General features: G+C 35.4%; 1 protein-coding gene across 1 annotated transcript in view; it reads right to left on the reverse strand.

Moving 5' to 3' along the window:
* Positions 1-16,083, reverse strand: part of LRP1B (LDL receptor related protein 1B) — a 1,837,899-nt gene that overhangs the window by 269,142 nt on the left and 1,552,674 nt on the right. Inside the window, exons 43-46 of the mRNA XM_034642051.1 lie at positions 12,986-13,178; positions 12,229-12,354; positions 8,046-8,174; positions 5,714-5,833 (exon numbers count right to left, since the gene is read on the reverse strand). Of these exons, the coding sequence (XP_034497942.1) occupies positions 5,714-5,833; positions 8,046-8,174; positions 12,229-12,354; positions 12,986-13,178 (568 nt within the window). The remainder of the gene's footprint in view (positions 1-5,713; positions 5,834-8,045; positions 8,175-12,228; positions 12,355-12,985; positions 13,179-16,083) is intronic.

Genomic DNA, 16,083 nt, shown 5'->3' on the forward strand with positions numbered 1-16,083 from the left:
CTTCAAGTCCTCTCTTCACAGAATCCATGACCTTGTATAGAGTTTGGGAACCATCAGAGGATTAAGTAGGGTGCTAAGTCACACTGGAATTGGACATATTAAGTGGCTGCAGAATTTCATATGCAGCAGAGGCAAGATGGTTGTGGAGATTAACATCTCCAGCATCTGTAGGCAAGGAAGGACAGGGAGACGGGAGAAATACATGGGAAAGCAGGAACTTTATTAAATAGTTAAGCAAATACCTCTTTTGCCAAAACCTCTTCCTCTATGTTCCTTCAACTATATTTCTTCCTCACTTTATTTGGCCAGTAAAGTATTGAAATTTGTTTCACCCTTAGGGTGATTTTTGAGGGAGAAATATGTTGGAATCTCTAATTTGTCAAGTGAATGTGAAAGCTTTCTGACAATTTTTCCTCAGGCTAAAAGTCCTGAAAAAGAGAGAAAAGAAAATAATGTAGTCCAAATAAAGATAAGCCAAGTGAGAAATACTAGACTTTTCCCTCCAGATAGTCCAAAAGTAAAAGAAAGCCTACAAAATATGAGTGAAAACTTACCACAGCCACCCCAGGAATAGCAATGAGATACTACAAAGGAAGATCTGACAGGGACTGTGGATCAAAGCAGCACTAAGAGAGAAAGTAAAAACCATTCTTTCCCTCACATACTTTCTTAATTTTCCTATTTCATCCACTTTCTTTATTCCATGTCAGTTAAAATATTTAATGAGATAGAAAAGATACATCATTGATTGGTCTTTCTATGGTTTTTTAGGACATTTCTTATAAATAACTTAAGTCAATATTTTCTCTTCCAACTTCCCTGCCCAGCCTGCAGCACACAGCAGATGACACGGGGAAAAAAAAGAAAAAGAAAGAAAGAAAAAAAAACATTAAATTTGCTGTCATATCTCTTCTGTTTACTTTCAAACCACATCTTTTATTTAATTTACTGCTTAGGTTCTAAGGGTATGCAAACCCATAAGGAATGATGATTTCATCTACAGGCATGCTATCCTTTTCCTTTAGCTTATTGTTTATGGAATCTTCAAAGTTTTGCTATGAACTTATGAAAAAGAAAACCAAAAACTGACACCAGTTTCTTCTCTGTGAGGTAGCCTTAGAATTACTTAGCTTTTCAGTCACCTAAAGGTGTCCAGGTGACCCAGGCAAGTTCATGTACTTCCCAAGGGGAGTAATTAGACCCATCTCAATAGGGAGAGAAGGAGGGATATTGTGTATTCTCCCCAACCTATTCACTCAACCTCTCACACACCAGAAGAGGAAATCAGAGTGACAAACTTTCTGAGCAACTCTTTTGGTTACCCCCTTTTCCCCACCAGAAAGTCTGGTGTCTAAAACTTTCAGGGCAGTAATAAAAGATTTACAAGGATTTAGAGTTTTGCTTCCCTTCGAAAGGAGAAGAAATCAGAAAACTGATTTCTTGTAATATCCATTTCCACCCTGCCTTTTGGAATAAAACTAATGATAATAATATCTAAAGTAAAGGAATAAAAGTGTAATAGCACTTCAAATAACTTACAGATGATTCCACTACCGCCTCTCTCCATAGCCTATCAAACTCTCTCTGTATATATTGACTTTTTATAGTACAAATTTCAATTCTTTTTGTCTTACTTTATTTACATTTAAAAAGTAATAGGTGGTTTGTGTGTGTGTGCGTGTGTGTGTGCACATGTGCATGCCTGCATGTGTACACGCATATATACAACAAAGCACTGCACACACATGTTGCCCTGATGAAAGAAACAGAGAAGGAGTATCTGGAAGGAAGGACTTGGAGAGATAACTCCTTTTCCATTGTCCCTGAGCACTTCCACCATCCTTTTCAAACTTCATCATCTTTTAGGTACTATAAGGTTCCATTTGCTGTATGGATATGCAACTGAATTACTGATTTATAGGATAGACTGGCTTATGGGATATGGACCCAGAGAAGTCTTCCCCTAAGATGTGAAATGTGACTTACAAGGTCACCATGTGAACTAATTTAATATGAGAGAAAAATCAAATCCAAAAGATACAACTGTAATAAATAATCTCTCATCAAAAAGCTACCCATTTGTTTATCTTAAACAAGTTAGTCCACTAACTTAAATCTATTCATTTCTAGTAAAAAGGTGTATGTTTGAGTTCCCACAAGTGTTTTTAGTTTCAAACGTCTTACATTTTTCAGGAAGAACTTCAAGGCAATAGTTGTTGTTGTTGTTGCTGCTTTTAAGGTAGCCAATTGTTATGATTTTTACACTATTTTATCACAAAGAAAAGTTTTAACAGAAACTCAATTCACAAATGCAGTACTTCTTGCCCAAGTATATGACTGAGATAGCTGTAACACAGAAATCAAGAATTTAGCTTAAAAAAGGGGAAATAACATTTTGAGTTATTTTTACTGTTATTCGGCATCTGGAATTGATGATATTAGTCAGAATAAAACCTATCTATATTTTTTTGGAAGACTTATTGCTTCACCAGTAACATAAGAATTTAATACATACCTACCAGGTAGTAGGTGCCATATTTCATAAACCCAAACTTTATTTACCACCGTAGAAATTTTTTTTCATTGTTTCAAGAAAATCCACAGTAACTTATTAACTTCCGATGGTCCCTTTTATGACTTTTGTCTTAAAATCTACTTTCTGTATCTTTTGTTCAGTTCCTTCACATTCTAGCTCGATGTTTTTATCTTTATCCTAGTTTAATGTCTTTATTAAATTCTTCTTTCCTGGTTACAAATAACTGATAAAACCTGCCTTTTTTTGGGGTCTACTTCTAGTTTGCTTTCCTTCTTTCTTCCAAATACTTACCCATTTTCCTCTACTTATTCCCAATATCTTACTATATTTTATCATTTTTAATCCTTTATAGGTAATATGAAATAACAGCTGATTTAATCTGCAAAAGTATGGCTCTTCCTAAACTAGTGTCAACCTTAGACTGTAAGCTACCCAAGTGTTTGTCCTCTTCCACAACTTTGCATCACCTTCTCATAGCATCTGTACTTCACATATCTCCTTTACCATCAATCTTGTCTAAAAATAGTCTTATTCACTGTATTTACTCCCTCACCATCCATTTTCTGCCCCAACCCAAGGAGATCTGGCTTTTCTTTATCCTTCCACTGAATTGACGCTCATGAAGGTAACCAAGAGATTATCTCCTATTTGCCAAGTTCAATGATCACCTAGTCTATACTTGCCCTGTTACCCATCCTTAATACCTTAGCAATGCTAACTGATCCTCCCTTCTTAAATAATAACAATAATAATAATAATAATGATGATAATTTCTTATGAGGATCTTTCTATTAGTCCTGTGGTCCTCTTCTCTTTTTCTTATATTATTAGTGTCTTTATTTTTTTATTTCAATAGGTAATTCGAGTGTACTCCCCTACAATGACTATTACTCTATACATCCTCTGAGCTTTCTCTCTGTATTAAGCCCAAAATGAACACTTCTGCTCTAAATCTACTACCTGAGCCTCAGATCTCTATCTATCCAAATGTCTCTGGAACAGTTCCTTCTGAATGTCTACAGGTGCTCCACTCTCAGAATGCAAACCATCTTTATTACCTTATCCTTCATCCCACATGAACAAAAGACCCACAAAAATAAATTTAAAAATTAACAAAAAACAAATAATGTAACAAGAGGGAGAAAAAAGTTCACAAAACTTGTCTATTCTTTCCCATGTTTTGTCTATGTTTATTACCCAAGAAGACCTGTTATCCCACCTTTTAAAATTCTGTTGTATCAGTCTCTCTGCTTTTCCTCTAAGCTTTGGCTGCTCTGATAACCTCCTGTTTTATCTTTCTCATCTCAGCATTATAGTTTTCATTTGCACAAGCGTAGTTTTTTCCCCCTTTTTTTGAAATGTAAATTTGATTGAATTGGGTTTCTTTTAGACCTTCAATGACTTTTTGGTGACTAGAAGGTGAAGTTCATGTTCCTTAAAATGGCATCTAAATACACCTTCATGTCCGGGCTCCTTCCTCTAACCTGCCTCATTTTTTTTTAATCACTTGCCAATATACAACCTGGCTCTAACCATATCAAATTATTTTCAGCTTTCAGTTGTTAGTCTCTCTACTTATTACCTTCTATTTTGATCATTCTATCTTATTTATACTTTATTCCAACCCCCCAAAACTTATATTTTTATATGTGCAATCATAAAACCTGATATACAACTTCATCTCTTTAAACAACTATCTTTATTTGGAGTTTTAAACTCCTCAAGGGCAGGCAGATGACTTATTAAGTTTATGTCTCAGTCCTTAATGCATTTTACCCAATGAAATGTGCTCAGTGAATGAAAATTTTTAAAGGGAAACTGGTTTAGAAAAATCTGTTTGAGGGGCACCTGGGTGGCACAGCGGGTAAGCGTCTGCCTTCGGCTCAGGGCGTGATCCCGGCATTGTGGGATCGAGCCCCACATCAGGCTCCTCCACTATGAGCCTGCTTCTTCCTCTCCCACTCCCCCTGCTTGTGTTCCCTCTCTCGCTGGCTGTCTCTAGCTCTGTCAAATAAATAAATAAAAATCTTAAAAAAAAAAAAGAAAAATAAGAAAAATCTGTTTGGGGGCACCGGGGCGGCTCAGTCAGTTAAGTGTCTGCCTTTGGTTCAGGTCATGGATCTCAGCCCACATTGAGCTCCCTGCTCAGCGGGGAGTCTGCTTCTCCATCTCACACTGCCCCTCCCCCGCTCATTCTCTCCCTCTCGCTCTCTCTCTCAAATAAATACATAAAATCTTTAAAAAAAAAGAAAAGAAAAATCTGTTGGGTCCAGATTTTAAGAGGCCTTAAATGTTAGACTAAAAAATTTGTTGTTTATTCTGCAAACATCAAGATTCCATTTGTGTTTCTATATCAGGGCCATGATTAAAAAAGCAAGGTGAATGCTTACACAGCATTTACCATATGCCAAGTTCTGTTCTCAGTTTATTTAATATTAATATACTCATTTAATTATTGACTCTTTTCTTACAGTTTGGGAAACTGAGGCACAAATGGTTAAATATTTTATGCAAAGACACAGAGTGTAGGGGCTGAGGTTCCGTCCTAGGTCATCTGGCTTGCTGATTGGTGCCAGTACTCACTCTGAGAGCACGTTCAATAAAACATTATAGCATAACTACAACCTTGGGATTAACTGGAAAGAGTAGAGGCAGGGAGACCAGTTAAAGGACTATTGTGTTAATTGAGGCTCAAAGCAGGTTGAAAGGGAAGATATTTCAAAGAATTGGATGATTTACTGATATGTGGACAGGTGGGTGATAAAATATGGTAGAAAGAGGAATCAAGGATAATAGCAAGGTTTCCTGTCTAATCGTTGGGAAAAGGATGAGGCCATTTGAAAAACAGATATGAGAAGTGAAGGAAAGCATTTTTGGAGCAGTACATTCAGTATCCGGAAGAAATGTCCCATAAGCATGGCAGTAGAACTGAAGAAGTGAGAAATGATGAGAGTTTTGAAGTGAGCAAAGGGATAGAAACCAGAAGAGAGAATATAGCCATAATTCAGCAAACTCCAATAACTCCTCTCCAACAGCAATTAAAGTGTGGTCCATCTATAGTAGCAGTTGCCATATACCAAAAGGGTGAAACCACTCTGCTCTCAGGAACACACTGTGGAAAAGTTCAGGAAACACTTAGCATAATGATATTCCTAGGCTGATGCTGCATACATTTACCTTTACAGTCCAATTCATCAGAATTGTCCCCACAGTCATTTTCACCATCACATAACTTGCTATGAGGAATGCAACGACGATTGTAGCAGGGCTTGAAACCTCTTCGACAGCTTCTGTTTTCTTATAAAGAAAAGCAGAAACATAATTGGAGGTCTTACAGAGATATTTTTACAAAAAAGAAAATCACAGATGAGTTCTCATTTCATAATGATTGGATCATCATGGATCTATAAAAAAAAAAGTGCTGCACAGTATCAAAGCCCTGGATTAGAAAATTCATGCATTATCAACTAATTCGTTCATTAAATACCTTTTTAACTGAGTGCTTTAACTTCAGTGATTCATACTTGGAGATGTCTTCAAATTATACGCACATTATTGTTTCTTCAGCACAGAAATAAACATAAATTCAACTCTCAAGAAATAAGTCTGTACCTCAAAAGTCATAAGACACTCTCAACACCTATCTCCTTTGCATTTCATTAAGGCTTTTATAACAAGAAAAAAAAAGAGGCAAAATATGTATTCCTGAATCAGGGAATCAGAGGGTTACCTAAATATCCATAAATTTCTCTTAAAAATCATCTAAAAATGTCTATTAGAATTTCCTAAGGAGAAGAATAATTGCCTCCTGACTTCTATTTACCTTAAAGAGAGTCTCCTGACATTTTCTGATTTCGAGCAGAAGATACCACTTAGAATAATAATAATTGCCATTTACTGAACACTAATTTTGTGCCTCGTTCTATATGGAGCAAATGTAAACATACATTTGTTCATTTAGTGCTCTAAACCAACATTCAAACTAGGTTTGCTTTGTAGTGAGAAACTAAAATATGGAGAAGTACCCTTGCTCATACTAGTCATACACTAGTAGGTTTAGGAACAAAGATTTAACCTCAGGTGTGATAACAAAGCCTAGAATCTACACCTAGGGTTGTCAAACTATAGCCCACAGGCCAAATGCATCCTGGGAGCCTGTTTTTATATAGCTCTGACACTAAGAATGGTTTTTATATTTGAAAATTGTAAAACAAATTTTTTAAATAAAGATATTTCACAAAGAGCATTTTTGGTCCACAAAACCTAAAATACTTAACTAGCTAACCTTTTGCAGATAAAGGTCACCAACCCCTGCTCATGTGAATATTATCTTGCTTCTCAGAAGGTAAAAATAATGTGAAATATATTCTCAAGACAATTCATAATAAGCGCAAATTTTCAAGTTAATTATTATTACATTTTTATATCCTTTAATATTTGCATAGTGCATTGGGCATTAGCCATTCATTCAAATGAATATGCCATTTGAGGTAAATTCACGAAAATTTTAGTTACAGATCAGTCATGGGCAAATTACATCTGACTATCCTTTTAACTGAAAGTGTGTGATCCTGTAACATAAATGAATGAGAGAACTGCCTGCGAATTTCCCAAACTACCTTTCTCTTACTTTAACCATTCTTTGATTATTTAGGTATACTTATTATCTACCAGAACAAAGGAGAAAAGTAGAAACCAAATATAGCAATTCCACGTACAGATTCCTGAATTTTACAGAGCACACAATACCAATACTCTAATATTAGAGTGCAAAAATAAACATACCAATTTAGAAATAATCTGGAACGATTCTACAATAACCATTAATGGTTACACGTATACAACATTCCAGGAAAAATATTGGTGTGAAGGCAAATATCAGTTGCTTACTGGACTCAAAAAGCCAATCTCTACTCCCATCAGAGAGTGAAAGGTTGCTATCACTTAGAGTCACCTACAGAGGAACAGCTGGAGGAATTGCAAGCTTGACGAGGAGGATGGCTAATGCAATCAGCCTTTGCACCCAAAGACCCTAAACCTGGGCTAATCCTGGAGGCAAGAATAAGGAAAACACGTTGACATCAACTCAACAACATGCTATTATTGACTGACAGTAACCTTTGTTGCAGGGTAAACTTATAATTCCCACCAATAACTAATATTTCTGCCTTACATTTTTAGGAAGATAAGCCTAAAACCTATCGCTACATGATGAGTAACTAGACAGCTTAAAAGAAAGGCCCCTGTTGTATTTAAACTTGCGCTTTGTAGATGGAAAGCCATGAGGAAATTCTTCACTGAATATGGTGGGTCCCAAATAGGACATAAGGAGTCCCTTTTGAACAAGAACACAAAGCCGAAATCAATTACCTTAGACCTACATGTTAATGAGAGACATTAAGGAAATCATATTTGTAAACTAAATGGAGGCAATCAAATCAAAAACTATGAAAATAATTTACAAACTTCTCTCTGAAGTGAGGACATACATCACATATGAGACACTTACCACAGTAGAGCAGTTTTTCATCTGACTTATCCTTACAGTGAGGCGCGCCATCACAGGTGAGCTGATAGTCAATACATTCTCCGTTTCCACACTCAAACTCTGAATACATGTTGCAAGATGAATTTTTAGCTGAAAGGGAAAAAAGCCAGTGTTTTGACTCAATAACAAACATTTCTGATACCATGACAATTGTTTCTCTTAATCTTCACTATAAAACTAAACTAAAATTTATCAAAATATAAAATCAAATAAATGAAGGGCAATGGTTTATGGAATTTCTTTATAAAAAAATTAAAAGGAACACCTTTTTGTTTGCTGTTTTTACATTTCTTTTCTAAAATTTTGGGAGTTGCCTCGCTTCATTTTTCTTTTATACCTATTTGTGTATTTTTCTAATTATTTTGTGACTGTATATGTGTGGAAAGAAAAGTGGGCTTAAATTTGGGTGACTATATTTATGCATCTTGCTTAGCAGTCTACCTTAAAAATAAATAGTAAAAATGAGCCAGTTAAAGGAGCTCTGTGCATATTGAGAGAGGTTTTTTGTGTGTGTGTTTCCTAATTGGAAACTATAATATATGCTTCAGTACATTGAAATTTTCCAGTATAGAGTTCTTATTTTTATTTCTTTATTTTTGTTTGAGGAGAGTTGACGCTCAATATTACATTAGTTTCAGGTGTTAAGTCCCCATTTTTTAAAAAAGATTTTATTTATTTATTTGACAGAGATAGAGACAGCCAGCGAGAGAGGGAACACAAGCAGGGGGAGTGGGAGAGGAAGAAGCAGGCTCCCAGCAGAGGAGCCTGATGTGCGGCTCGATCCCTGAATGCCGGGATCGTGCCCTGAGCCAAAGGCAGACGCCCAATGACTGAGCCACCCAGGCGCCCCAAGGAGTTCCCATTTTTTAATGCTTGATTTGATTCACCTCATCTAAATCTGCCTCCAACTGATCTTCCTCCCCAGCGACCTTTTTAAGAAGTCTCTGTAACGGCTTTCACCATTCAGAAGTACTGGAATTGCTGCAAGTACCCTCATCAGCCTCATGTTCTATCCATGATGAGAGGCACTGGGGGCAGCACAGGGCCAGCCACTACTCCCTGAGATGCACAAGAAACTGTGGTTGAACTGGTGGACTCTGATCAACTGAAAAGTATGTGCACCAGAAGCTTCTGGCCTCCAAATGACCAGGGCCATAATGTCCCACTTCTAAATCTCAAGATTTTCTAAGAAATTAAAAGTCTGGGTTTTTATGTAACTTGCCGAATCTGTGAGCCCAGACCAATAGCAACAAATACAAACAAACAACAAACACACAAACAAACAAAAAAACATCTTTCTACAGCTAGGTTTCATCCCTGGAATGCTAGTATGACCCCTGTTTTAGGAAGATCTCTCCTGGGGATAATGGACCTATTTTTATTCTTAAGTAATAGATTCACCAGCAAACATTTGGAATCTAATTTTGTGGTTGCATTATGTGTTGTTTGCTTCCTTGTACTCACTCCATTGCTTGTTGAATAACTTTACAGTGAAATCCAGTCATACTAATTATTTTGGAGGTAATTGGAGTTCATTTATCTCTACTAATGCAGAAAACATAGCTTAATTTTATAATTTACTATCAATTTTTTTCCAAAGCTGTACTTTAGAAATATTCAATTACACAGCTACTAATACTATTTGAGGTTTCCAGTGTTTTATTTTTTATTATTCCTAGAATTTATCTCATTTTTACAGATTATCTATTTATCTACTTATGACTTCTAACTGAACTCTTTCAATGTTCTTTATTTTTTTCACTTTCCAAAACAGTTTTTTTTTTTCTTGGTGAAGACTAAATTTGACTGTTCAGGTAGAAAATCATTTTAGAGAAAGTAACAAAGAATTTAAAAGTCTAAAAATATCATTCATTTCAAAGAAACAACTGTTAAGAAGGGTACTGGCATTACTGCACATTTGAGCATGAACTGAACAAAATTCACTTACTGAGAGGCTATAGACTTTCCCAACTTATTCTGCTTACTTTCAACACATCTTAACTTCTCACTTCTAATGAAAACTGTTATGATTGAAAATTCAAATTTTGCTTTTATAATCATTATGCCTTTGAGGGAAAAATATTCACAACAAAAATGTTTTTATTATGTAAAATCAAACCTTATATAAGCACAATTCTTGCTTAGGTATGTTCATTTAAAATAGCATTGAGTGTTTTATGCTTCTTTGCAGACACAAAAATGTTGTTCAGCAGTCCTCTAATTCTCTTACAAGGTAATTACTTCAATTATATATGCTATTCTTATTTCTGTCGTGGCTGTTGATAAGATTAGGAACGTTGTGTAAAATGGAATTGCCTAATCTTTCTGTCAAGAGTTATGACAACACACGGTTTTCCCTCCCTTGTCCTGAGGGAGGTGTTAGTAAATGGCCTTTCACCCCTTCAACACTGCCATTAACATTCATGAACTGCTCTGGGTGAACTAATTCAGATGTGGACATAGATATGTCAGAAACATCCTCATTTCCCAAAGATTCATTTGACAAGAAGTTACTCTCCAATCTCTCTGCTGCACCACAGGGTTTCAATATGGATGCACCATGGATACATGATGCTTCTATAAAGGTCTGTCAGCTCTGAGGAATCCAATATCACTCTATAGATGCATGTGAATACAACTATGGTTGTTTAAAAGACAGTTTTCTTTCTGATTCATTCCTCCTCATCAATAGAGAGAAGCAGGTGGCTTAGTAGGGACAGATGTATCTAATCTATTTTGGAGCAAGGACAGGCATCCACTGTATACAAATAAGCCTTGCTGTTTTGACTAAAGGCATTGCTTTTCTACTGGCCTGTAGTGACCTATGAAAGAAACATGAGTGATTCTAATGCATGGCTAACACTCCAGGCTTACAGATGGCATCAGATCCAGACCATTACAGCTGAAACCACAAAGCAAACTGAAAGAGAGAGTTTAAGCAATTGCCTGAGCAATTCAAGGAAGTGTTAGGTTACTAAGAAATATGGGAATTTGTGGCCCAAATTATTAAAATTGGCTGTCTTCATTTAAAGTTCACTGACCAAATGCTTCATTCCCTTGTTTGCTTTGGCACAGTCTTAAAAGTCTTTTACTTCTTTTCACTAAGAGGTGCCCTTTAGGTTGTTGTACCAATTTGCAAAGTGAAAAGATATGTGTATATTCTTGTCTTAGGTGCAATGGTTTTCAAAGTAAAGAAAACGATGTTAAAGTGCTTGTTTTAAAGTACACAACAGATAAAAGAGAAGATCCTCCTGTAAATAAAGACCAAAAGAGGCTGAGGATAAAGACGAAATATACTTACACCATCTGATACTTATTTTTATAATGTACACATATCCAGCTCTGTTGATTTTCTAAAATGAAGATATAACATGAAGATATAGAAAAGAGAAAAAAAAAAGCAAAACAATTGCCATATCCTGAGAGTGAGTTCACCAGTTTCCAACAAGATGTTTGTCTCTTGTCTTCCTTATATACAAATAGTCTTAAAGAAAGATTAACATTCTTTATGTTGCTGGCTTATTTCTCATGGCAATATTGGAACACTTGAACCCTTATTTATTTTGAAAACAGTTTGAAAACTTAGCTGCTAATAACTGTATACTGTAATGGTACTAATTAAAGATTGTAATGCCTTTTGGGAGGTATAAACATCATGCAAGGCTGCAATGTTACATTCTTAATTAACCGTTTGGAAATGATTACAGATAAGCTGCATGAGCCATTCTCTCTCATTTACATACTGTGACTGACTGAGTGGTTTTACTACAAGGCTACTGATCTACTGCCTATGTACTGGTTTATTTCAGCTTTAATTAATTTTGCTATTGACTTAATTCTCAAAGTTGTAACCACAACTTTTCAGATGATTTGCAGGTATCTCTAACTAATCCAACACCTTCCAGCCCACAATAGGGGGTACACCATTTGTCACTGTTCTGGTTATCATTATCTATCATATGGTGTTACAACCAAGTAGGATGGTGATCGAGTTCTTTTTAGAAAAGAGAGATATGCCAACTGGGCCCCTAAGATTGGAGGAGAATACAACTTCATGAACACTAAAACAATTTTAATGTCCATGTGTGTCTTTTGAGTCATCATGTCATATGTCATATTTCATATTTCAATTGTCTTTACTTACTCACACATCTGTTGTCATCTAGCAATATTCGATCCCCCCTGCAGGAACAATTCACTCTCCCATTAGGAGTTAAAAGACACAGGTCATGGCAACCTCCATTTAATAATGAACATGGAGAAAGTTCACCTGCAATGAAGAGGTTTTATTGGTACCATTTTATGTTGAATTTCTATTTATGTTAGATAGAGATTAACAGCAAACTGTTAGGCTGTTCCCGTCTCACAAAGATATAAGCAAGGAAGATTCAGGACTTTTGAAAATCCAAACATCACAACAGATAAGAACATTAGAAAAACATGTAACATGCAAGTCACTACATCTTCGAGAACATTTGTCAAGGATGCCATGGCATTGAATGAACTAGTACCACTTAAAAAACATACTGACACTTCAGGCTGCAATTTTTGTAGGTAGTCCAGTGATTAAAGAACTTTTAAGCCCAGATGTAAAGCTTATTTATCAAGAAGTATTTTTTTCATGGAAACAACCTGATTTGACTATTCAAAGATTGGGAGTGAGAGAGAATAAATTTGCAGAAACAAGTGATTGAAAAGAAATTGTTCTTCTGGTGATAAATTAAGAACTACAGAAGTTACCTTGAACATTTCAAATAATTTTAATATATTGAATAGTAAAATCCTGAACACTAGCTCCAGGAACTGTAAGAAAATAAAATCTAACTAAGTACTACTAGAAAACATAATTTTTTGAGAGATTATGTAATTAAGAAATACGTTTAGTTTTTAGTGTAACTTACAGCTATTGGTGTCATTGGCAACAGCTATGATTCCCATTGGCTGATGTGGAATATCAGAACGAAGAATTTTTGTATCTCCTCCTGTGTACTTGTTGGAACGCAGAATAGCTCTTCTTCCCCAGTCTGACCAGAAGATATAATTGTCATAAACAGCTAAACTGAGGAAAGTTCCTGGCCCAGATTTGACAATCACCTGAAATAAATTTGAGTATATGCATTAAATGAATAGATAGACATTCCTATACCCGCAACTATTTTTGCTTCAAAAAATTTTTTAAAAAATTAGTTGGATTTAATCAATAAAAATCATCAGAAAAAAATACATTTTAGTAAATGTATTATCATAAAATTCTTCGTAGCTTATTTTAAATGTTTTAATCATTCTTAGTGCTTACAATGTATTTATTTAACATTTTAAGTGTATTTTCATTAACTAATCATTCAGTTCATATAAGCAACTGCATTTTTTCAGTATTACAAAACAAAATCACCAGGTCAAAAATACGAGATCATGATTACTAATAAACATTTATCTTTATTAAAAATCATCAAACATCCAGTGAACACCCATCAAGCTCTCAAAAGTATAAAAGGAATATAGAGAACTATAAGACACAGGTTTTTCCTTCAGGAAGTTTTCACCATGAATGGTTGAACCAGATATACACGTATTGGCAATGAAAGTTTAAAAGTAAAGACAAACCTTCTACTTAGACCAAAATAAAGGACTAGATTTACCTTCTCAACAAAACAACTAAGAAATTGAATAAAATATCTAAAACAAGGCTTTTCAGCACATTGGACATCAGGTAACAAAGGACAAGGATTCCTAATTAATTTAGGAAGTAAACTGAGTGAGTCTCCTGATGGCCACGGCTAACAGCCTGAGAGAGATTCAGGTAGCAGCATAGCACAAAAGAACCTGACAGAATGGAAACAACTCCCTGAGTGGGATAGGGCTGCGAACTAAAGGATGACAATGGGGTTAGATATTGCAGGGCAGAGTGTCAGCTCACACAACCAGAAGAGAGAATGTGACATGAAAAATATAAAAAGAAAACAAATAATCTTACCACAGAGATATAATTATTCATCATTTTGAATTAAGAATATATATTTTCTCTCTACAACCCCTCCTCCCCCCCACCCAACTCCCAGCCAGAAGGCAGTCACTGAAAGCCAGAAAGAGGGCTGTCACCTGAACCTGATGATACTGGCACCCTGATCTTGATTTCTCAGCCTGTAGAACTGTAAGAAATAAATGTCTACTGCTTAAGCCACACAGTCTATGGTATTTTGTTATAGCAGCACAGGCTGATGGAGCCAACAGTTTCACTCCTTCCTCTTAGAGGATCCAAGCTTTAAGATTTATATCTACTTTACTTTTCAATAAATATTTTTTAAAAAATCAAAATGATGAAGGAAAGATTGTTTGCTATGAGAGTGTAAAAATGATAGCTGCTCTAATGTGCTATCTGGGAAGATTTTCCTAAGAAAGGGAATGATGAATAATCAATAAGAGAGGAAAACAGAAGGAAGGAAGGGCTTCAAGCAGAGGGAGTACATGTTCAGAGGGGAACAGAAAATGTGGGGAAAATGAACAAAGGTTGAGGGAGCATGAGGGTCACTCAGACATCTAAGACGATCCCATGAAGATCCTGGTGAGAAGGGCAAATATATAGGGCCTTCCTTCTTACAGACCAAGATTATGAATCTGAGTTTTGTTCTGAAAGTTATAGGAAATCACTCATATTTTTAAAGCACATTAATATCATTATTGGTTCTTAGTTTTAAAGATTATTCTGCCTCTGGTGTAGAGACTAGATTAGATAACAAAAGAGCTGCAGAGAGACCAATGAAGATCAGCTGCATTTGTTCTTTCTTTCTTTCTTCTTTTTTTTGTAAACAGTAAAAGCTAACACTTCACAAATCCTTACAATGCACGGGATGTGTATGCATTATATGTATAAAACCTAATTTCAATCTTCACACTAACAGATAGAGACCATTTCATCTCACATGCACTGATGAGGATTGAAGCTTAACAAGGTTATACAATCAACCCAAGGTCACAGATTTATTAAGTGATTTCAGACCCAAAACAATTGAGATCTGATTTCAATTTTATATATAAAATTTGACTTAGGGGTGCCTGGGTAGCTCAGTTGGTTAAGCTTTCGCCTTTGGCCCTGGTCATGATCCCAGGGCAACTGGGATGGATCCCCACATCGGGCTTCCTGCTCAGTGGGGAGTCTGCTTCTCCCTTTCCCTCTGCCCCTTTCCCAGCTTGTGCTGTCTTTCGCTCACTTTCTCTCAAAGTAAATAACTAAAATCTTTAAAAAAATTTTTCCTTAAAGAAAGTAGAGAAATTCTTTAATATTAGCATATATGTGCTGTCTTTATTATTTTATCTATGCTCCTTCAAGTTAGGAAGTATACTAATACTTTTGATTCCCTTTTCTATCCAGTATCATATTTTGCATGAACAAAATAAACATTTGATGAATCACTAAAAATTTTGAAAACAAAATTTTAATAGACATAAATAAAATTAGTTGTTTTTTAAATTGGTAACAAATAGCTAGGCTTTAGACAATGAAAGTTTTTCTATGTTGTTACCAAAAGTCTATTTGGTATACAGCAACTTTTATGAATTTTAACACTGATTGAGTCTAGTAGTTTACTTCTCTACTTCTGCTGACACAGAGAAAGAGGAAAAAAGCAACATTAAACTCAGTCTATAATTACGCATGTTGCTTTAATAGTGTACAATAGGTTCTAAGAATTGAGCTGACACCAGACATCTCATTTCACTGGTTAGAGTTCTATGTGAAACAGACACGTGAAATCCACTGAATTATACTTTCTCATCTCCATGTTAAAACATTTTTATCATAAGTTCACAAATACTGCACCTTGTAAGCCTAATCAGCATCTTTATTTAAGTGCAGAAGCTTTGTCATCATAAATTGCACTTTACCATATTATATAGTAATAGACCATTATGGTATAATTTTGAGGCATTTTCACCTTGATCCTATAAATAGGCTCATGTTTCAAAATAATAATTCATGTTCATTCAGAAAATGCATTTTTTT

This window comes from Ailuropoda melanoleuca, chromosome 2, assembly GCF_002007445.2.
Source record: "Ailuropoda melanoleuca isolate Jingjing chromosome 2, ASM200744v2, whole genome shotgun sequence".
NCBI lineage: Eukaryota > Metazoa > Chordata > Mammalia > Carnivora > Ursidae > Ailuropoda > Ailuropoda melanoleuca.